The sequence below is a fragment of the Stegostoma tigrinum genome, chromosome 9, assembly GCF_030684315.1.
Source record: "Stegostoma tigrinum isolate sSteTig4 chromosome 9, sSteTig4.hap1, whole genome shotgun sequence".
Lineage (NCBI taxonomy): Eukaryota > Metazoa > Chordata > Chondrichthyes > Orectolobiformes > Stegostomatidae > Stegostoma > Stegostoma tigrinum.
The window spans coordinates 5,290,507-5,305,560 of record NC_081362.1 but is presented as its reverse complement, the minus strand read 5'-3'; the positions used below and the strand labels follow the sequence as shown (position 1 = coordinate 5,305,560).

Genomic DNA, 15,054 nt, shown 5'->3' with positions numbered 1-15,054 from the left:
GCATCCAGATTTATAACTGGAATTTGTCAATGTAAAGAGATAGCAAGAACTGCAGATGCTGGAGTCAGAGATAGCAAGGTGTGGGGCTGGAGGAACGCAGCAGGTCAGGCAGCCTCAGAGGAGCAGGGAAGTTGATGTTTCAGGTCGGGACCTTTCTTCAGAAAATCAGAAAATTTTTCTGAAGAAGGGCCACGACCCGAAAAGTCAACATTCCTGTTTCTTGACGCTGCCTGGCCTGCTGTGTTCCTCCAGCTCCACACAGCGCTGTTTTTGTCAATGTAAACTTATCATACTGTACTTGTAGCCTGCCACCAGAGGAGGTGGCCAAATGCTCCCACTGAAGGAGGCTGATCCCACAGTGTCATATGTTTACATGATCGCCGTCCACTGTGTATATATATATGTGTAGATATGGGAGTTGGCAATTGGAAAAGTCAACAGGAAGACTTTATAGAGTATCAATGACTTTTTGAGGTTTCAGGAAACACTCTTTTATTGATTAAATCCCGTTGCCAAAACACTGGTTCACTATTGACATTACATGCCACGCTATGTCAGGAACTCGTTGTTTAATTGATTCTAAGAATCAGCATGTTGGAATGAAGAATACAGAAATTTCCAGTTCGCTCATACTAACCATTCCGTTCCAGAGGAAAGTGCCAGATTCCCAAAACTGATGTTCAAAGATTCTCCAGAGCGTTGGCTCCCTTCTCCAGTGCAGTCGTCCCAGCAGCGACTGGATATTCTGGAACTGAATGATTAAGCGTATCCATTGACAACGTTGAGCAGTTCTTGAAGGAATATTTCCATTATTCTGGGTCAATTCGGGAACTAGTCTGAAGGGGTCTGTGATGAGTGCTATGCCTCAACATTGATGATCGCTTGAGACCTATGCTACCAGCTATATTTGGCTCCTTTGAGATTCATAGGTGTTGGCATTGCTAAAATTATAATGAAGGGGTTTAGTCCATATGTAAACAGAGATTAAGCACCTTGCATCTGAACGTATTGATTTCCTTTGGTTGCTGAAACACAGACTGTGGCTTGAATGAGAGAAGAATGGTATTGTAGGTTTCCTATACAATAGAACAGTAATTTCATTTTAACACCAGTTTAACCTGTTTCAAACTCATTAATGAATTGATTTTTGTTTTGTTTAAAACAATTTCAATATAAGCAGTTTTATTTCACAAATCACAACTGTTTTTTAACGTTGAAGGTACCAAACAAATTAAAGTTAGTGTTGAATTGGCCAAAATATCATGAAAATGATTTGAGGGACCCTTGTTGCTTTATTTTAAAACTGTGTCACTTTACAAAATCACCCACTACTGTTGGATTTTTCCATGTTCTGGCTTAGCAGCTGAGCATGGAGGCACCGAGTATACAAAAGATCTAGTTAACACAAGAATGCTACCTGGACTGGAGGGAAGGTCTTATGGGGAAAAGTCGAGGGAGCTAGGGCTGTTTTCACTGGAGCAAAGAAGGATGAGAGGTGACTTGATAGAGGTGTACAAGATGATGAGAGGCATGGATAGAGTGGATAGTTAGAGACTTTGTCCCAGGGCGGAAATGACCGTCATCAGGGAGCATAATTTTAAGATGATTGGAGAAAGGTCTAGGGGAGATGTCCGACCTAGTTTCTTCACACAGAGATTGGTAGCCATGTGGAATGAGGTGTCGGCAGTGGTAGTGGAGTCAAATATTTTAGAGACTTCTAAGCAACTTTTGAATACGCACATGGAGGATAGTGAAATATAGGGTATGCAGGGTAGATTGATCTTTTAGGATAATAGGTTGGCACAACATCGTGGGTTGAAGGGCCTGTGCTGTGCTGCACTGTTCTATGCTCTGTATTCTAATACACGTTAATTTATTGAGGATTTGACGAGAGCTATATAGTTGGAGAACTTGTTCACATGTCTGACATAGACTTGATAACTTCATCATTTCCCCATTAGTGATGTGTTCCAAAAAGAGAAGCACATCCACTTAAAAGTGAGTGGGGAGGTGATGGCCTAATGGCACTATCATTGGACTGTTAATCCAGAAAACCGTTTAACATAGGTTCGAATCCCACTACAGCAGGTGGTGGAATTAGAATTCACTAAATATCTTGAATTAAGAATCTAACAATGACTATGAATCCATTGCCAATTGTCGTTAAAAACCCACCTGGTTCACTGATGTCCTTCAGGGATGGAAACTGCCATTCTGACATGGTCTGGTCTACATGTGATTCCAGACCCACAGCAATGTGGTTGACTCTTAACTGCCCTCTGGGCAATTAGGGACTGACAATAAATGCTGCCTGGCCAGTAACACCCTAATCTCCTGAATAAATAAAGGAAAAAGTCCCTCTCAACAACAGCTTCAGGAGACCTTGGAGCCCTAAAGTCTTGGTTGACCCTCTGGAGCAGTAGTGAGGGCATATTACAAGGTGCAGCAAGGAAAGACCACAGTGAGATCTTTCTGCTGTAGTTGAATGAGAGTCCATTCAGGTATTAGACCCTCATGGTGCCTCAAATGCATGTAAATATAATCTTGTACATGTGAGAGATGCTTTTGGCTTGTTTGGATAGAGTCAATCTCCAATGTTTGTTTGTTTCCTTGATATGTTACTGTACAGAACCAAATTGCATTTGTGACTGTGTATGTACAAAGATATATTTAATAAATAAAACAAAACTCACTATCTATACTTCAGTCTGTCAAATGAGACTTTAAACTCAGGCCCAAACCTCTCAAAAACAAGAACAGAAATTACTGAAGAAACTCCGCAGGTCTAGCACCATCTGTGGAGAGAGACAAAGTTTTTGTTTCAAGTCCAGTGAGGCTTCTTCAGAATCTTCTCTCCCAGTTTGGCATAATAGATCTCATCTTGCTATTTAGGTGAAGAGCAGATTAGATCCTCCATGTGTCCTACAACATTGTTTATCTCCCATCACCATCCCAAAAAGCAGATCAGTCATTATCACAGCGCTTTCAGAGGGAGCTTGTTACCTGTCTTTTATACATTGCGGAAGTTACAACAGTTCAAAAATATTTAATTGGCTATAAAGTGCCTTGCCACTCCTTGTGGTTGTGAGAGATTCACTGTTTTTGTCTGTTTTCAAAATTTCTCATGAGCTGACAATGCACTGTTTTCAAGATTGAAATTGTACGACTGTTGAAGCCTACCCTGTAGCAATTTCCTTCCCTCTTTGAAATCCTCACACTCTTCACCCTCCAATGAGTGGTGACTTGATCGGGTTTGCACACTTATAAATTAGGTTGTGGAGCAATTGTTTGTGGAAAAACAAAGGATCAATATCTTCCACTTTACCTTATCTAATATTTGATATCTGAGTGAATAAAAATAAAACTATTTCAGAAATTAAAGCAGAGTTCTTTCTTTTCTTCAGGCTTCCCTCAAGATGATGCAGCTGAGATCGCGGTGTCGACTGTGAAAGAATGGCTCGCTGATAAACAAGCTTTGGTATGTAGTGTTTGTATGCTCCTCCAGAGAATTTGACCAGCGAACTATCAAACTGCTTTACATCATGGATCGATTGTTTTGTGATTTGAGTTCTGTATTGGCTGAACCCAGTGTGATTGCTGGAGCTTGAAACCTTTAGTGGTCAGTCTTAGCAGGGAGTTTACCAAATGAATTCTTAAGTGGCTACATTTGAAGAATCTTTCAGTCCTCAATCTTCGAAGTAGGCCTCAAATGTCAAGTGATTGAAGTGTAACACAAGGTTAAACGCAGTGGCCTAGCACTCATTTCTTCTGTCAAATAACAGTCCCTATTTGATAACCCAGTCCTGAAAAGAACAGTACTTGAACATTTTCCCCCTTTTGTCTTTAACTTAAAACCATATGATTGTGTGCAATTCTTCTTCTATTCCTGGTTGTTAATGAGCCTCGTTACTTCGGGCTTTTGCTCTGTTGAACTGTACCTTGAGATCAAGGTGAACGCAGGCTTGTTTCGAGCAGTATACAAATACCACCATTGCAGCTTTCTAATTTAGATGATGCATTTTGTAACAGGATGATTTCCGCAATGGTTTGCAACTGGCTTCCTTCATCTAGACTTGCAATGAACAAAAAGGCTAGTGAGTATCTTGTGGATGATGTTGGTAATGTGCCGATGATTTCAAAGGTCATATTCTGAACTGAGACTCAGTGGAAAATCCTGATCCTGGCCTCCCGTTCTGACCCTGTTTCTGACTTCCCCAAACCAGACCCCTGGAGCAGGTGGATTAAGCAACATTGCCAATACTGCTGCTGTGTGTCCTGTTAGTTCAGGTTAAGTGATCAAAATGTGAGAATGGCAGAACAATGGTGTGCCTAACTGCCCAACTGGAAAGAATAGGCAGTCCCACTGGAGTGCAGCATGGGAAAACAGGACATGGTGACAGACAATGTAACAAGTAAAGCTAAAAGAAAGGGAAGGAATGGGAGTTGGCTCACAATTTGAAGACGTTGAGCTCAATCTTAAGCCCAGAAGGCTGTAAAGTGCCTACTCTGAAGATGAGATGTTGTTCCTCCAGTTTGCGCTGTGATTCACTGGAACACTGCAGGATGTTGAGGACAGACAGTGGGCATGTGAGCAGGACGCTGTGTTGAAATGACCGGCCACCGAAAAGTAGTGGCTATGCTTGCGTTCAGAATGGAGGTGCTCCACAAAGCAGTCTCCCAGTCTGCGTTTGGCTTCTCCGATGTAGAGTAGGTCATATTGGGTGCAGCTACAACAATACACAGGATTGGAAAAGGTACAGGTGGAACATTGCTTCACCTGAGTTTAGGCCTTTGGATGGTGAGCTCTGATGAAGAGTCATTTAGACTGAATATGTTATCTTACTCTCTCTCCATGGATGCTGCCTGACCAGCTGCCATTTCCAGCACTTTTTGCTTTCAGGACAGATTCCAGCATCTGTAGTGATTTGCTCCTAAATGGGCATTCCATTTCTGCTTATTAACTCCCTGATCACCTAAACTGACCGAAGTAACGTGTCCGATGAAAGATCCAAGATTTAGAATCTGATCTATTAGTTTATGGCAATAATAAACGTCCTAGTGTGATTGCATGTGCCTTCACTTCAGTGTGACTATGAAATAAGTTGCAGTCTGAAGACTTGTTGACAGAACTTCAGGAAGTAAACAGTTTAGCAAAGAGAGATGCCGTCTGTTTGTACAATGGTTTCATCGGTCTATGTAACATGTCACGTGCATTGAAAAATATGTTGAAGGTCCATAAGGGACACTTGAACTGAATCTAATTAGGATCAGATGTTTGTGCTGGTTCAGACAGCTCCAGAATGAATTTAATTCCACGTTAATCCTATAATTGCAAGGGTGCCTTTTCAAATCAGATTCACTTTGACTTATGCAAATTCATAACAATTAGTTGGCTGTGCTTAATTTAGATTGACTGTTAATTCTAGTAAGCTTTAATCACCAGCCTGCAGCTCAATGATTTATGTTGTTGTGCCAGACTCTGATTTACAGCCATTTGTTTCATTTGCAACGCGTGAAGATTTATGCTGAGCCCATCGATGAGTCTTCCTTTTCGAATCACCTGTAAATGCTCCATAGTGTCTGTACTGATACCCGCTTAATGACTCAAAGGAGTAATATACAGTTTTGAAATTGCCCAGAAAGTGCACACTGGTACTTCTCTTGTCCCTTACACCTCCACAGACAATCAGTCCCATGACGGAATATCAGTGTGATGGAGGGAAATTGTAGCCCCAGTGCTTTGGCAAACAGTGGAGAGCTTGTGTTGGGATTGAGTGGAGGAAGACCAGGTCCTTGCCCATGCAGGACGAGGCGATGGATTTTCTTTATTGCGTTCAGCTGTATAGAATGCTGTAAAGGGGTCATTTTGCTCAGTTCATGGGATGGCTGGTTTGCAACACAGAGTTTAATTCCCACACCGGCTGAGGTTACCAGGAAAGCCTCTCCTTCCCAACCTCTCCCATTGCCTGGGGTGCAGTGAACCTCAGATTTAACTCACATCCAGTCACGTCTCTGTAATGAGAGACAGCAGCCCTGTGGTTCTCTGGGATGATGGTGACTTTACCTTTATAGGCTGCAGTTTCCCAGTTGCCTTGGAGACAGGAAACTGGACCTTTTTATTTCATTTCATCAGTAAATCAAGGTTTCTACACTTCTGAGGCAGAATGATATTCAGATGTATTTGTTGAGAATGTAGAGTGGGATATATTGTGTGTGTGAGCGCCAAATAGCTTCGTATATTCAGAAAGATCCACAGTGTGTTCCTGCATGGGTGAAGTCGATTTGATTTGATTTATTATTGTCATGTGTGCTGGGATACAGTGAAAAGTCTTTGTTTTGCCTGTTGATCAGACAAATCATACCTTACGTAAGTACATTGGGATAATAGAACAGAAGGCAAAATATAGTGTTACAGCTACAAAGAAGATGCAGAGAAGAATCAATGTAATATATGAGAGGCCCATTTATGAGTCTGATAACTGTGGGGAAGAAGCTATTCTTGAATCTGATAGTGCAGGTTTTCAAACTTTTGTATCTTATGCTCGATGGAAGAGGGTGGAGGAGAGTATAACTGGGGTGGGAGGGGTCTTTGATTATGATTGCAGCAGGAAGTATAGATGGTATCTATAAGTGGAAAGCAGGTTTTCACTAAGGAGTTGGCTATGTTCGGAACTGTCTGTAATTTCTTGTGGTCTCGGGCCATGCCAAGCTGTGATGTACCCAGATGGGATGCTTTCTATGGTGCATCTATAAGAAACGGTAAGAATCTTAGCAGATCAGAATGGTTTGCTTTATTTGTTGGTGATTAGTAAAACATTGAAGTTTAGTCTGTCCGCTAACCTGTACTAATAGAAGCAGAGATAACAAGTTGTAGACCTGGATGTACACAGCAGGCCAAGCAGCATCAGTAAAGTAGGAAAGCTGACATTTTGGGCCTGGACCCTTCTTCAGATGCTGTTACTGATGCTGCCTGGCCTGCTGTGTTCATGCAGCTCTATATCTTGTTATCTCAGATTCTCCAGCATCGGCAGTTCCTACTATCTCTAATTGAAGCAGTCCTAGATTTCCTCTTGTGTTGGACTCCCCATTAAAGTAAGTCATTTCTGGCTACCTTATAAACTCCGTTACTTATCCTAGATATTTCAACTGCATCAGTCCTTATTTGTATCTCACCCAACAAATCCAGCCCTCAAATCTGCAACGTTATTTATTTTGGTGTAACCATTCATCTAGTTTTATTTTGCTGACACTGACTTGCCATTGTCCATCCTTCAAAAACTTCAAACTAAAAATTGTTTATTTAAAATAGATCAAGTCAGTGCATTCTCAACTTAGTGGCATGCACCTAGCTTTGAACTTGTGTGGCATTGGAAATGAAAAATAAAGGTTTGATTTTGAGCACTTCTAAGACAGAGATGAGGACGAATTTCTTCTCTGAGAGGGTAGTGAATCTGTGGAATGCTTTACAGCAGGGGGCTATTGAGATTGGCTTGTAAAGTATATTCAAGGCTGAGACAGACAGATTTTTAATCAGGAAGGGAATCAAGGGTTATGGGGAAAAGGCAACAAAGTGGAGTTCAGGATTATTAGGTCAGCCATGAACGCATTGAATGGTGGAATACACTGGATGGGCTGAACAGCTTACTTCTGCTCCTTGATCTTCTAGTCAGTTTTGTTTTTGAATGTGGAAAGTGTTAATGTTCTTCCTCTTGGCTTCCCTCTCACCCAGCCCCTCTAATTCTGGAAATGGAATACCTGAGGAAACAAGGCATTGTTAGCTCTGTCAGGAAAACTTGGTCCACCAGAGCTGTGATTGCTATTCACTGTGTAGGCCTCCCAAACAAGTTGGAGCCAGATATACTGATTGTCAATGAAGTTCTTCCTGGAGTTTGTAGCACATGATTTTTTCTGCCATCAAAGTGGAATGTCCGAGTTGCCTCCAAAGGATGTTTAACGTTTACTTAATTCATCCACAGCTTGTGGGCATCTTAGTAATGTTAATGTTTGTTGCCTATCCCTAATTGCCCTTGAGGAGTTGATAGTGGGCCACTGTTTTGAATCACTGCAGTACGTGGATTGGAGGTACACCCACAGTGCTATTAGCGAGGGAGCACCATGATTTTGACTCAGCAAAACAGAAGGAACGGCAATCTATTTCCAAACCAGGGTGGGGCCTTGCTTGGAGGGGCACTTGCTGGTGGCAATGTTCCCCTGTATCTGCTGCCCTTGTCTTTCTCGATGGCAGAGGCCATGGATTCAGAAGGAATTGGAAGACATGCATTGATAGGGCAGCACTTTATCTCACAGTGCCGGGAACACGGATTTGGTTCTAACCTGGGGTGACAGTCTGTGTGGAATTTGGGCATTCTCCCCGTGTGTGCATGGGTTTCCTCTGGGTGCTCCAGTTTCCTCCCGCAGTCCAAGGTGTGCAGGATGGGGGGGATTGACCAAGCTAAATGTGGGGAGGTTAGTCAGTGCAGACTTGATGGGCAGACTAGCCTCTTTCTGCACCATAAGGATTCTATGAACTGCCAAACAAATCACTGAAAAATTCACTATGTAACATTTCGAGGTTCCTTGCCGAGATTTCAGCGTGCTCAGATCTTGAAGTTCAGGTTGGCCTGCTAGGTGCAGATGTATTTTGTTGCATATTTGGACAAATCAATTCTTCAGCAATTTATTTTCCAAAAACTGTTTCAGTTTATTTTCAGTTTTCTGAAGTTTCTAAGTTTTCTTACGCATGCCTGTATGCCAAATGCAGACCTCAGCATGCAGATGTTTGTTTTGGTAGTTCTTGCAAACTGAACCTTTAGAAGGAAAAGAATGCACATTGTAAAACAGTTGCATGTTCCATGTGAGAAGTTCTTCTGAAACTCTGTATAGGTTTGTGCATCTTTGTTATAAGCAGGCAGCCCGCAATTTCCAAAATCATGGACCTTCATGGAGTCTGTGCTTTGGTCCTTTATAAGTCAGACAATCACAGAAGAATTGCTATGGTGCAGAATGAGGCCCTTTGGACCATTGTGCTAGCATTGCCTCTTCAAGCAAGCATTATTACCTTGTGCCAATCTCTTGCCTTCTCCTCTTGCGCACCCATCAGTGCCATCAAAGGCTTCTCCGTCCATGCCATTTGGAATGTACCCATGTGGAACAAGCTACATGCCTTTTCTAAGCATTTTTGCTTATGTTATCTGTTGTTATGTTCTATATTAGCACCACCAGCAGTTTGCAAATGTGCATTTTGCTGGAACTACCTGGGGTATCTTGGGGAAATTTGCTGCTATCGGTCCTTCTTACTGGTTTCAGTCAAGTTATTCATACCAAGTGGGAAAGGAAACACACACCACATGTTAGGGAGAAGAGAGAGTCTGTCTTAATTAAACAATAAAGGTTTATTGCGTAATAATTAGAGGCTAGTTATATTACACCTAAGATACATGATTGTCTCTTGTGAGACAACAAGCTCAACCTAAGTATAAATACACATTATATCTTAGCTTCATGTTGTCAACACCAGGAAGAATCACTCAGGAGCTCTCTGCCACTCTGGTTGAAAACATTGAAGATTCATAGGACACACCCAACTCTGGTCATCTCATCCCAGGAACAGTCCTTCACAACCTGATGGGTGGAGTTTATCTTGTGTGGCCAGTTAGCCCTTTCAGATGCTGCCTTCTACAATGTTACCTTTGAAACAAATATTCATTTGGACCCAAGAGTAGTTCCTAGTATGAAACCAGTGTTAAGGTGAAATGTAATCCTGTGACATGTTTGTGAAGTTGTAGTAATCGTGTGCCCATGAGGACTTCATGTCAGCTTTTTCCATCATTCATGATCATCTCTACTTGAATAACAAGAACTATCACAGTAAATTGGTCAAAATGACCAGGACATTTCCAGGATCAAAACAGAAATATAGCAATGAGTGCAACATTTCTGGCTTGAACCAATGATTCCCAGCCCTCTAATATCTCTCCAACTGAAAAAACTACATGTTTTGATAAAACTAGATAGCAAGGTGTTGAGCTGGATGAACACAGCAGGTCAAGCAGCATCAGAGGAGCAGGAAAGCTGACATTTCAGGCCTGGACCCTTCTTTAGAAATGGGAGAGGGGAAGGGGGTTCTGAAATAAATAAGGAGAGAGGAGGAGGCGGATAGAAGATGGATAGAAGAGAAGCCAGGTGGCGAGGTGACAGACAGGTCAAAGAAGCAGGGATGGAGCCAGTAAAGGTGAGTGTAGATAGGGAGGTAAGGAGGAGATAGGTCAGTCCAGGGAGGACGGACAGGTACCTGCCTACATATAGCTTTGGTTCCCTGTGTGGAGATCAACTTTCACATGTAAATTCTGGCGAGTCTATTTGAAAAGCATGCTATAGGAAACAGTCTACAGAGTCTGCTTACAAATAACTTTTTTGAACTGCCGCAGACCTGTGACAACAATGACTTCTGACTTTTACCATTCCCCAGCGAATGCAGTGAGTGGAGGATCATTAATTCAAGAATATAACTGAAATACATTGAGTGAGGCCTGGTGACTTACTGCAGTAACAGTTTCTAGCTGTGACTGACAGGATAACTAAATCACCATCGCTATTTGGGCTGCAAGTTACTGCTATCTTTCCACGCTGCCCAGAACAATTGATGCATAAAAAGCATTAGCTGTATCTGAGGCTTTTTATGAGATCTGTGATCTCCTAGTAAAATTGTTAATGAAGGCATAAATACCAATTTTATGACACCATTTAGATAGAATGCTAGCTGAGTTGCATACTTATTTTTGGCCGGACTTGATGGGCTGAATGGCATTTTTTCAATGCTGTAGACCCCTATGATTTAATCACATGATTATGAAATAATAATTATTTTGTTTCAAATGTTATTTTCAAAGTTGCATTTTTTTCATAACGTCATTGAGTCATGCAGCAGGGAAACAGACCCTTCGGTCCAACCAGTCCACTCCGAACATAATCCCAAACTAAAGTAGTCCCACCTGCCTGCTTCTGGCCCATAGCCCTCCAAACCTTTCCTATTCATGTACCTATCTGAATGTCTTTTAAACATTGTAATGCACCCACATCCACCACTTCCTCAGGAAGTTCATTTCACATGCAATCTACCATCTGTATAAAAAAAATTGCCCCCCATGTCTTTTCTAAATCTCTCCCTTCCCACCTTAAAAATGTGCACTGTAGTCTTGAAATCCCCCATCCTTGGGAAAAGTCACCCACCATTAACCCTATCCGTACTCCTAATGATCTTATAACCTTCTAGATGGTCACGGCTCAACCTCCTACACTCCAGTGAAAAAGTTCCAGCCCGTCAGCCTTTCTTTGTAACTCGAGCCTTCCATACCCAGCAACATCCTGGTAAATGTCTTGTGAACCCTCTCGAGCTTAATAATATCCTTCCTATAACTGGGTGACCAGAACTGGGCACAGTATTCCAGAAGAGGCCTCACTAGTGTCCTGTACAACCTCAACATGATGTCCTGACTCCTATACTCAAAGGACTGAGCAATGATCGTGCCTAAGTTGGGGAGAAAAATATCTTTTGGGGACAATCTGACTATTATTTACTTGCTCAAGTTTTCTCCCAGTCTCTCCTAATTAGAATTCTGATTGCTGTTGTCAAATTGGACGAAGTTAAGTAGAAGTGCCACAGAAATCAGTCTGAGCTCTATTCAAATGCTAAGATGTAGGCCAATAGGAAGCCTTAGAGATTGTAACATTTTTAGCCTTTTATTGTGGTTTATCTATTGTACTTCTTGAAACAGGGCTTTAAAGATTGTAGGCATTTGAACATGTGTTACAGGTTCAATTGCACAGTCTTTCATTGACTGAAGATTCAGCAGGACAGAGCCAAAGCATAGATGAGGCATTGCACTCATCTTGGGGCCTAAGCTTTAAAATTCCTTAATAGGTCCAGTAAACAGGACATGAGCCTTTGTTTTAACGTGTTCCTGGGATATGAACGTTGCTGGCTAGGCCAGGCATTTATTGCCCATCACGTTATTGAGGATGTGATGTCTTCTAGCACCATTATGGAGGTCTGCCTGCAGAGTTTCACCCAGCAGCTGCCTGATAAAACGCAAAGCGTGGGGTGGGGGCGGGGTGGTGGTGCAAGCTGGAGCCATGTCTGAGAGCAGCTAAAGAGTCAACCCAAAATGCTATGGGTCTGGAGTCACATGTAGGCTGAAATGAGAAAAGGTGCCATCTCTTCTCCCTAGAAGACAGGCTGTCATTGCTCATTCATTATTGATAAGATTAGCATTCAATTCCAGATTTATTAACCAGTTGATCGTGAATTCCGTCCCATTCCGTTGTCATGGTGGGATTTTAACACATATCTCTTAAGTATAGGTCCGTTGTTCTAAATTACTAATCCAGTAACATTACTGTCCTTTAAAATAGCAAATAGTTGAAGAATATATGTGCACTGAAAATCCCTTCAGGATTATTTCTTGCCAGTATTGGGCATTCATATTTACTATATAGCAGGGATATCTTACACTGAGCATATTTCTTTCTGATTTTGCGTCTCAGCGTTACTGTCTTTTTTCCGGTAAGACCCTCTTAACAATAGTCAGATATGGATCAGCATCTACCTGTCTATACAAAAGGGAAGATACGCTAATTTGCAGCTGTGTCCATCTAAATTTTCATCAGCTTTCTCATTACCGACCTAAACCGAAAAATCCAATATCATCAATTAAAGGAAAGAAACTAGATTCATTATTAATCACACTGATTAATTGCATGTGAATCTAACGTTCATGCAGAACCAGGGACAATTAAAGGAACTTGAACCCGATGCCATGTAGCAAGAATTTGTTGTGGTAATTCATATGCAGAAATGTTCTTCTAAATAGTGTATCCTGACAACTAGATTTATAATTGTTGACTTGACGCATAGCCCTTCAATGAAAATCTTTCCACAGTGGCCTTAAAATAAAATCAGCGTCACACCTCTAATTACTGGCAGATGTGGACAAGTATTATTCCCCACTCTGTAACATTGACCATCTATATTAACACGCATCAGCTATGTAAAAGCTTTGTTTTGTCCAACAGGACCTTCGTAATAATTGAACCAAATCTCATTTTCTGCCTTGTGTTGCCGCACTAGATTGCAAAAACAAAGGCATACACACACACACACATTTTGAAATAATTAGATTCTAAGTTTTCACTTCATCTCCCTTTTTAGCAATGTTTAAAGTAAACCTTTCAGCTGCATAGCCTGAAATCTTAGATAAATACAAGTTAATCTTAGATTTGAGCTCCACTATTGCTGGCAGATTAAGTTAGACTTTTTTTCAAAAGCAAGTAATGCATGAGGAAATAGATCGATACTACATCGACACCTCACTGAAGCCAGATCCTCAACTGAGAAAGTTCTGATCTGTTCGTAAGAATATAAAAGTAGGTGGAGGCTGTTCCGCCCTTTGAGCCTGTACTACCATCTTGTGATAGCATGGCTTATTTTTATCCTAAATACAACTGCTCATTTGGGCTGCTCATCATTTTAATCCCTCAGTAAACAGCAAACTACCCATCTTGGTCTTACGTCAATGAATTAAGCTAACATCTGATGTTGTTACTTGTGGGAGAGAATTCCACACTTCTAAAAAGTATTTTGTAACGACTTTAATGTCCCTGTTCCAATTTTGTCTGCACTCACCCTATTGAGTCCTACTGAAATTCTGAAAATAAACCTCAACCAAATGACCCATTAACCTTCTAGATTCCAGGGAGCACAAGCCATAGTTTGTATGATCCGTCTTTACCATCTAATCCTTGGAGCTTCAGGAGTATTCTGGGAAACGTACACTGTCCAAGGTCAGTAAATTCTTGCTGTGCAGAACACTCCAGATGTGATCTAACCAGGGCTTTGTGTGGCTGTAGCAGAAGCTGCACTTTTTTATTTTCTACACCTCTAATTCTAATGATCTAGTCAGCAGTGTGCATTCTGTACTTGCTTTATGGAATACAGGTAGACCCTTGATCCTGTTGTCATGCAAAACCATTTAATGTGGACTCCCAATTTCAAACCGGCAGATGAATGGAGGCCATTCTTATGGATGCATGCAAACTGCTGATGGATTTTTTTCAGTCACTCAGGGGATGTTGGAGTTTCCGGCCTGGGCCAACATTTATTACTCATCACTCATTGACCTCGAGAAGGTGGTGGTGAGCTGCCTTCTTGATCTGCTGTGCTAATGGGATGTAGGTCGATACACATGCTGTTTAGGAAGGGAGTTCAACAATTTTGACCCAGCAACCCAGAAGGAAAGGCGAAATATTTCCAAGTCAGGATAGTGTGTGCCTCAGAAGGGAACTTGCAGGATATAGTGTTCCCATGTTTCTGCTGCCTTTGTCCTTCTAGACTGAAGTGGTTCAGTGTTTGAATGTTTGGAAGGTGTCTGGGGATCTTTGGTGAAGTTCACCATTTGGATAGTAGCAGTAGTGTGCTGAACATTGGTAACTGGAAGGAATAATGTTTGTGGATGTGGTGCCAGTCGAGCGGGCTGCTTTGTCCTAGATGGTGCCAAGCTTCTGGAGTGTTGTTGGAGCTGCACCCATCTAGGCAAGTTGGGAGTATTCCATCACACTCCTGAGTTGTGTCTTGTAGATGGTGGGCAGGCTCTGGGGAGTCAGGAGGTGATACTGAAGTTCACCCTATGATCTTAATGGCTGATTTCACTGTTTTTTCTTAATTTCAAATATATACTTTATTCATAAAAATATTTTTGTGCATATACATAGTCACAAATACAGTTTGGCTCTGTACAGTAGCATATCAAGGAAGCAAACAAACACTGGAGTTTGACTCTATCCAAAAAATCAAAGACCTCTCTTACATATGCAGTACTGTATTTGCATGCATTTGAGGCAGGAGGAGGGTCTGAAAACTGAACGGACCCCTATTTACTTTCAGCAGGAAGACCTCAAACAGCGGTCTTTCCCCACGGTGCCATAGTGGCAGCTGTCCCAAGCCTTAGCGTGTCCCTCGGCACACAGCCCTGGACCCTGGAGTGTGCCATTCTGCAACAC

At 41.8% G+C, this 15,054-nt stretch overlaps 1 protein-coding gene across 1 annotated transcript in view; it reads left to right on the top strand.

Annotated features, from left to right (window-relative positions):
* LOC125454646 (ADP-ribose glycohydrolase MACROD1-like) overlaps nt 1-15,054 on the top strand; it is an 880,504-nt gene that overhangs the window by 660,417 nt on the left and 205,033 nt on the right. The window contains exon 9 of the mRNA XM_048535629.2: nt 3,405-3,478. Within this exon, the coding sequence (XP_048391586.1) occupies nt 3,405-3,478 (74 nt within the window). The remainder of the gene's footprint in view (nt 1-3,404; nt 3,479-15,054) is intronic.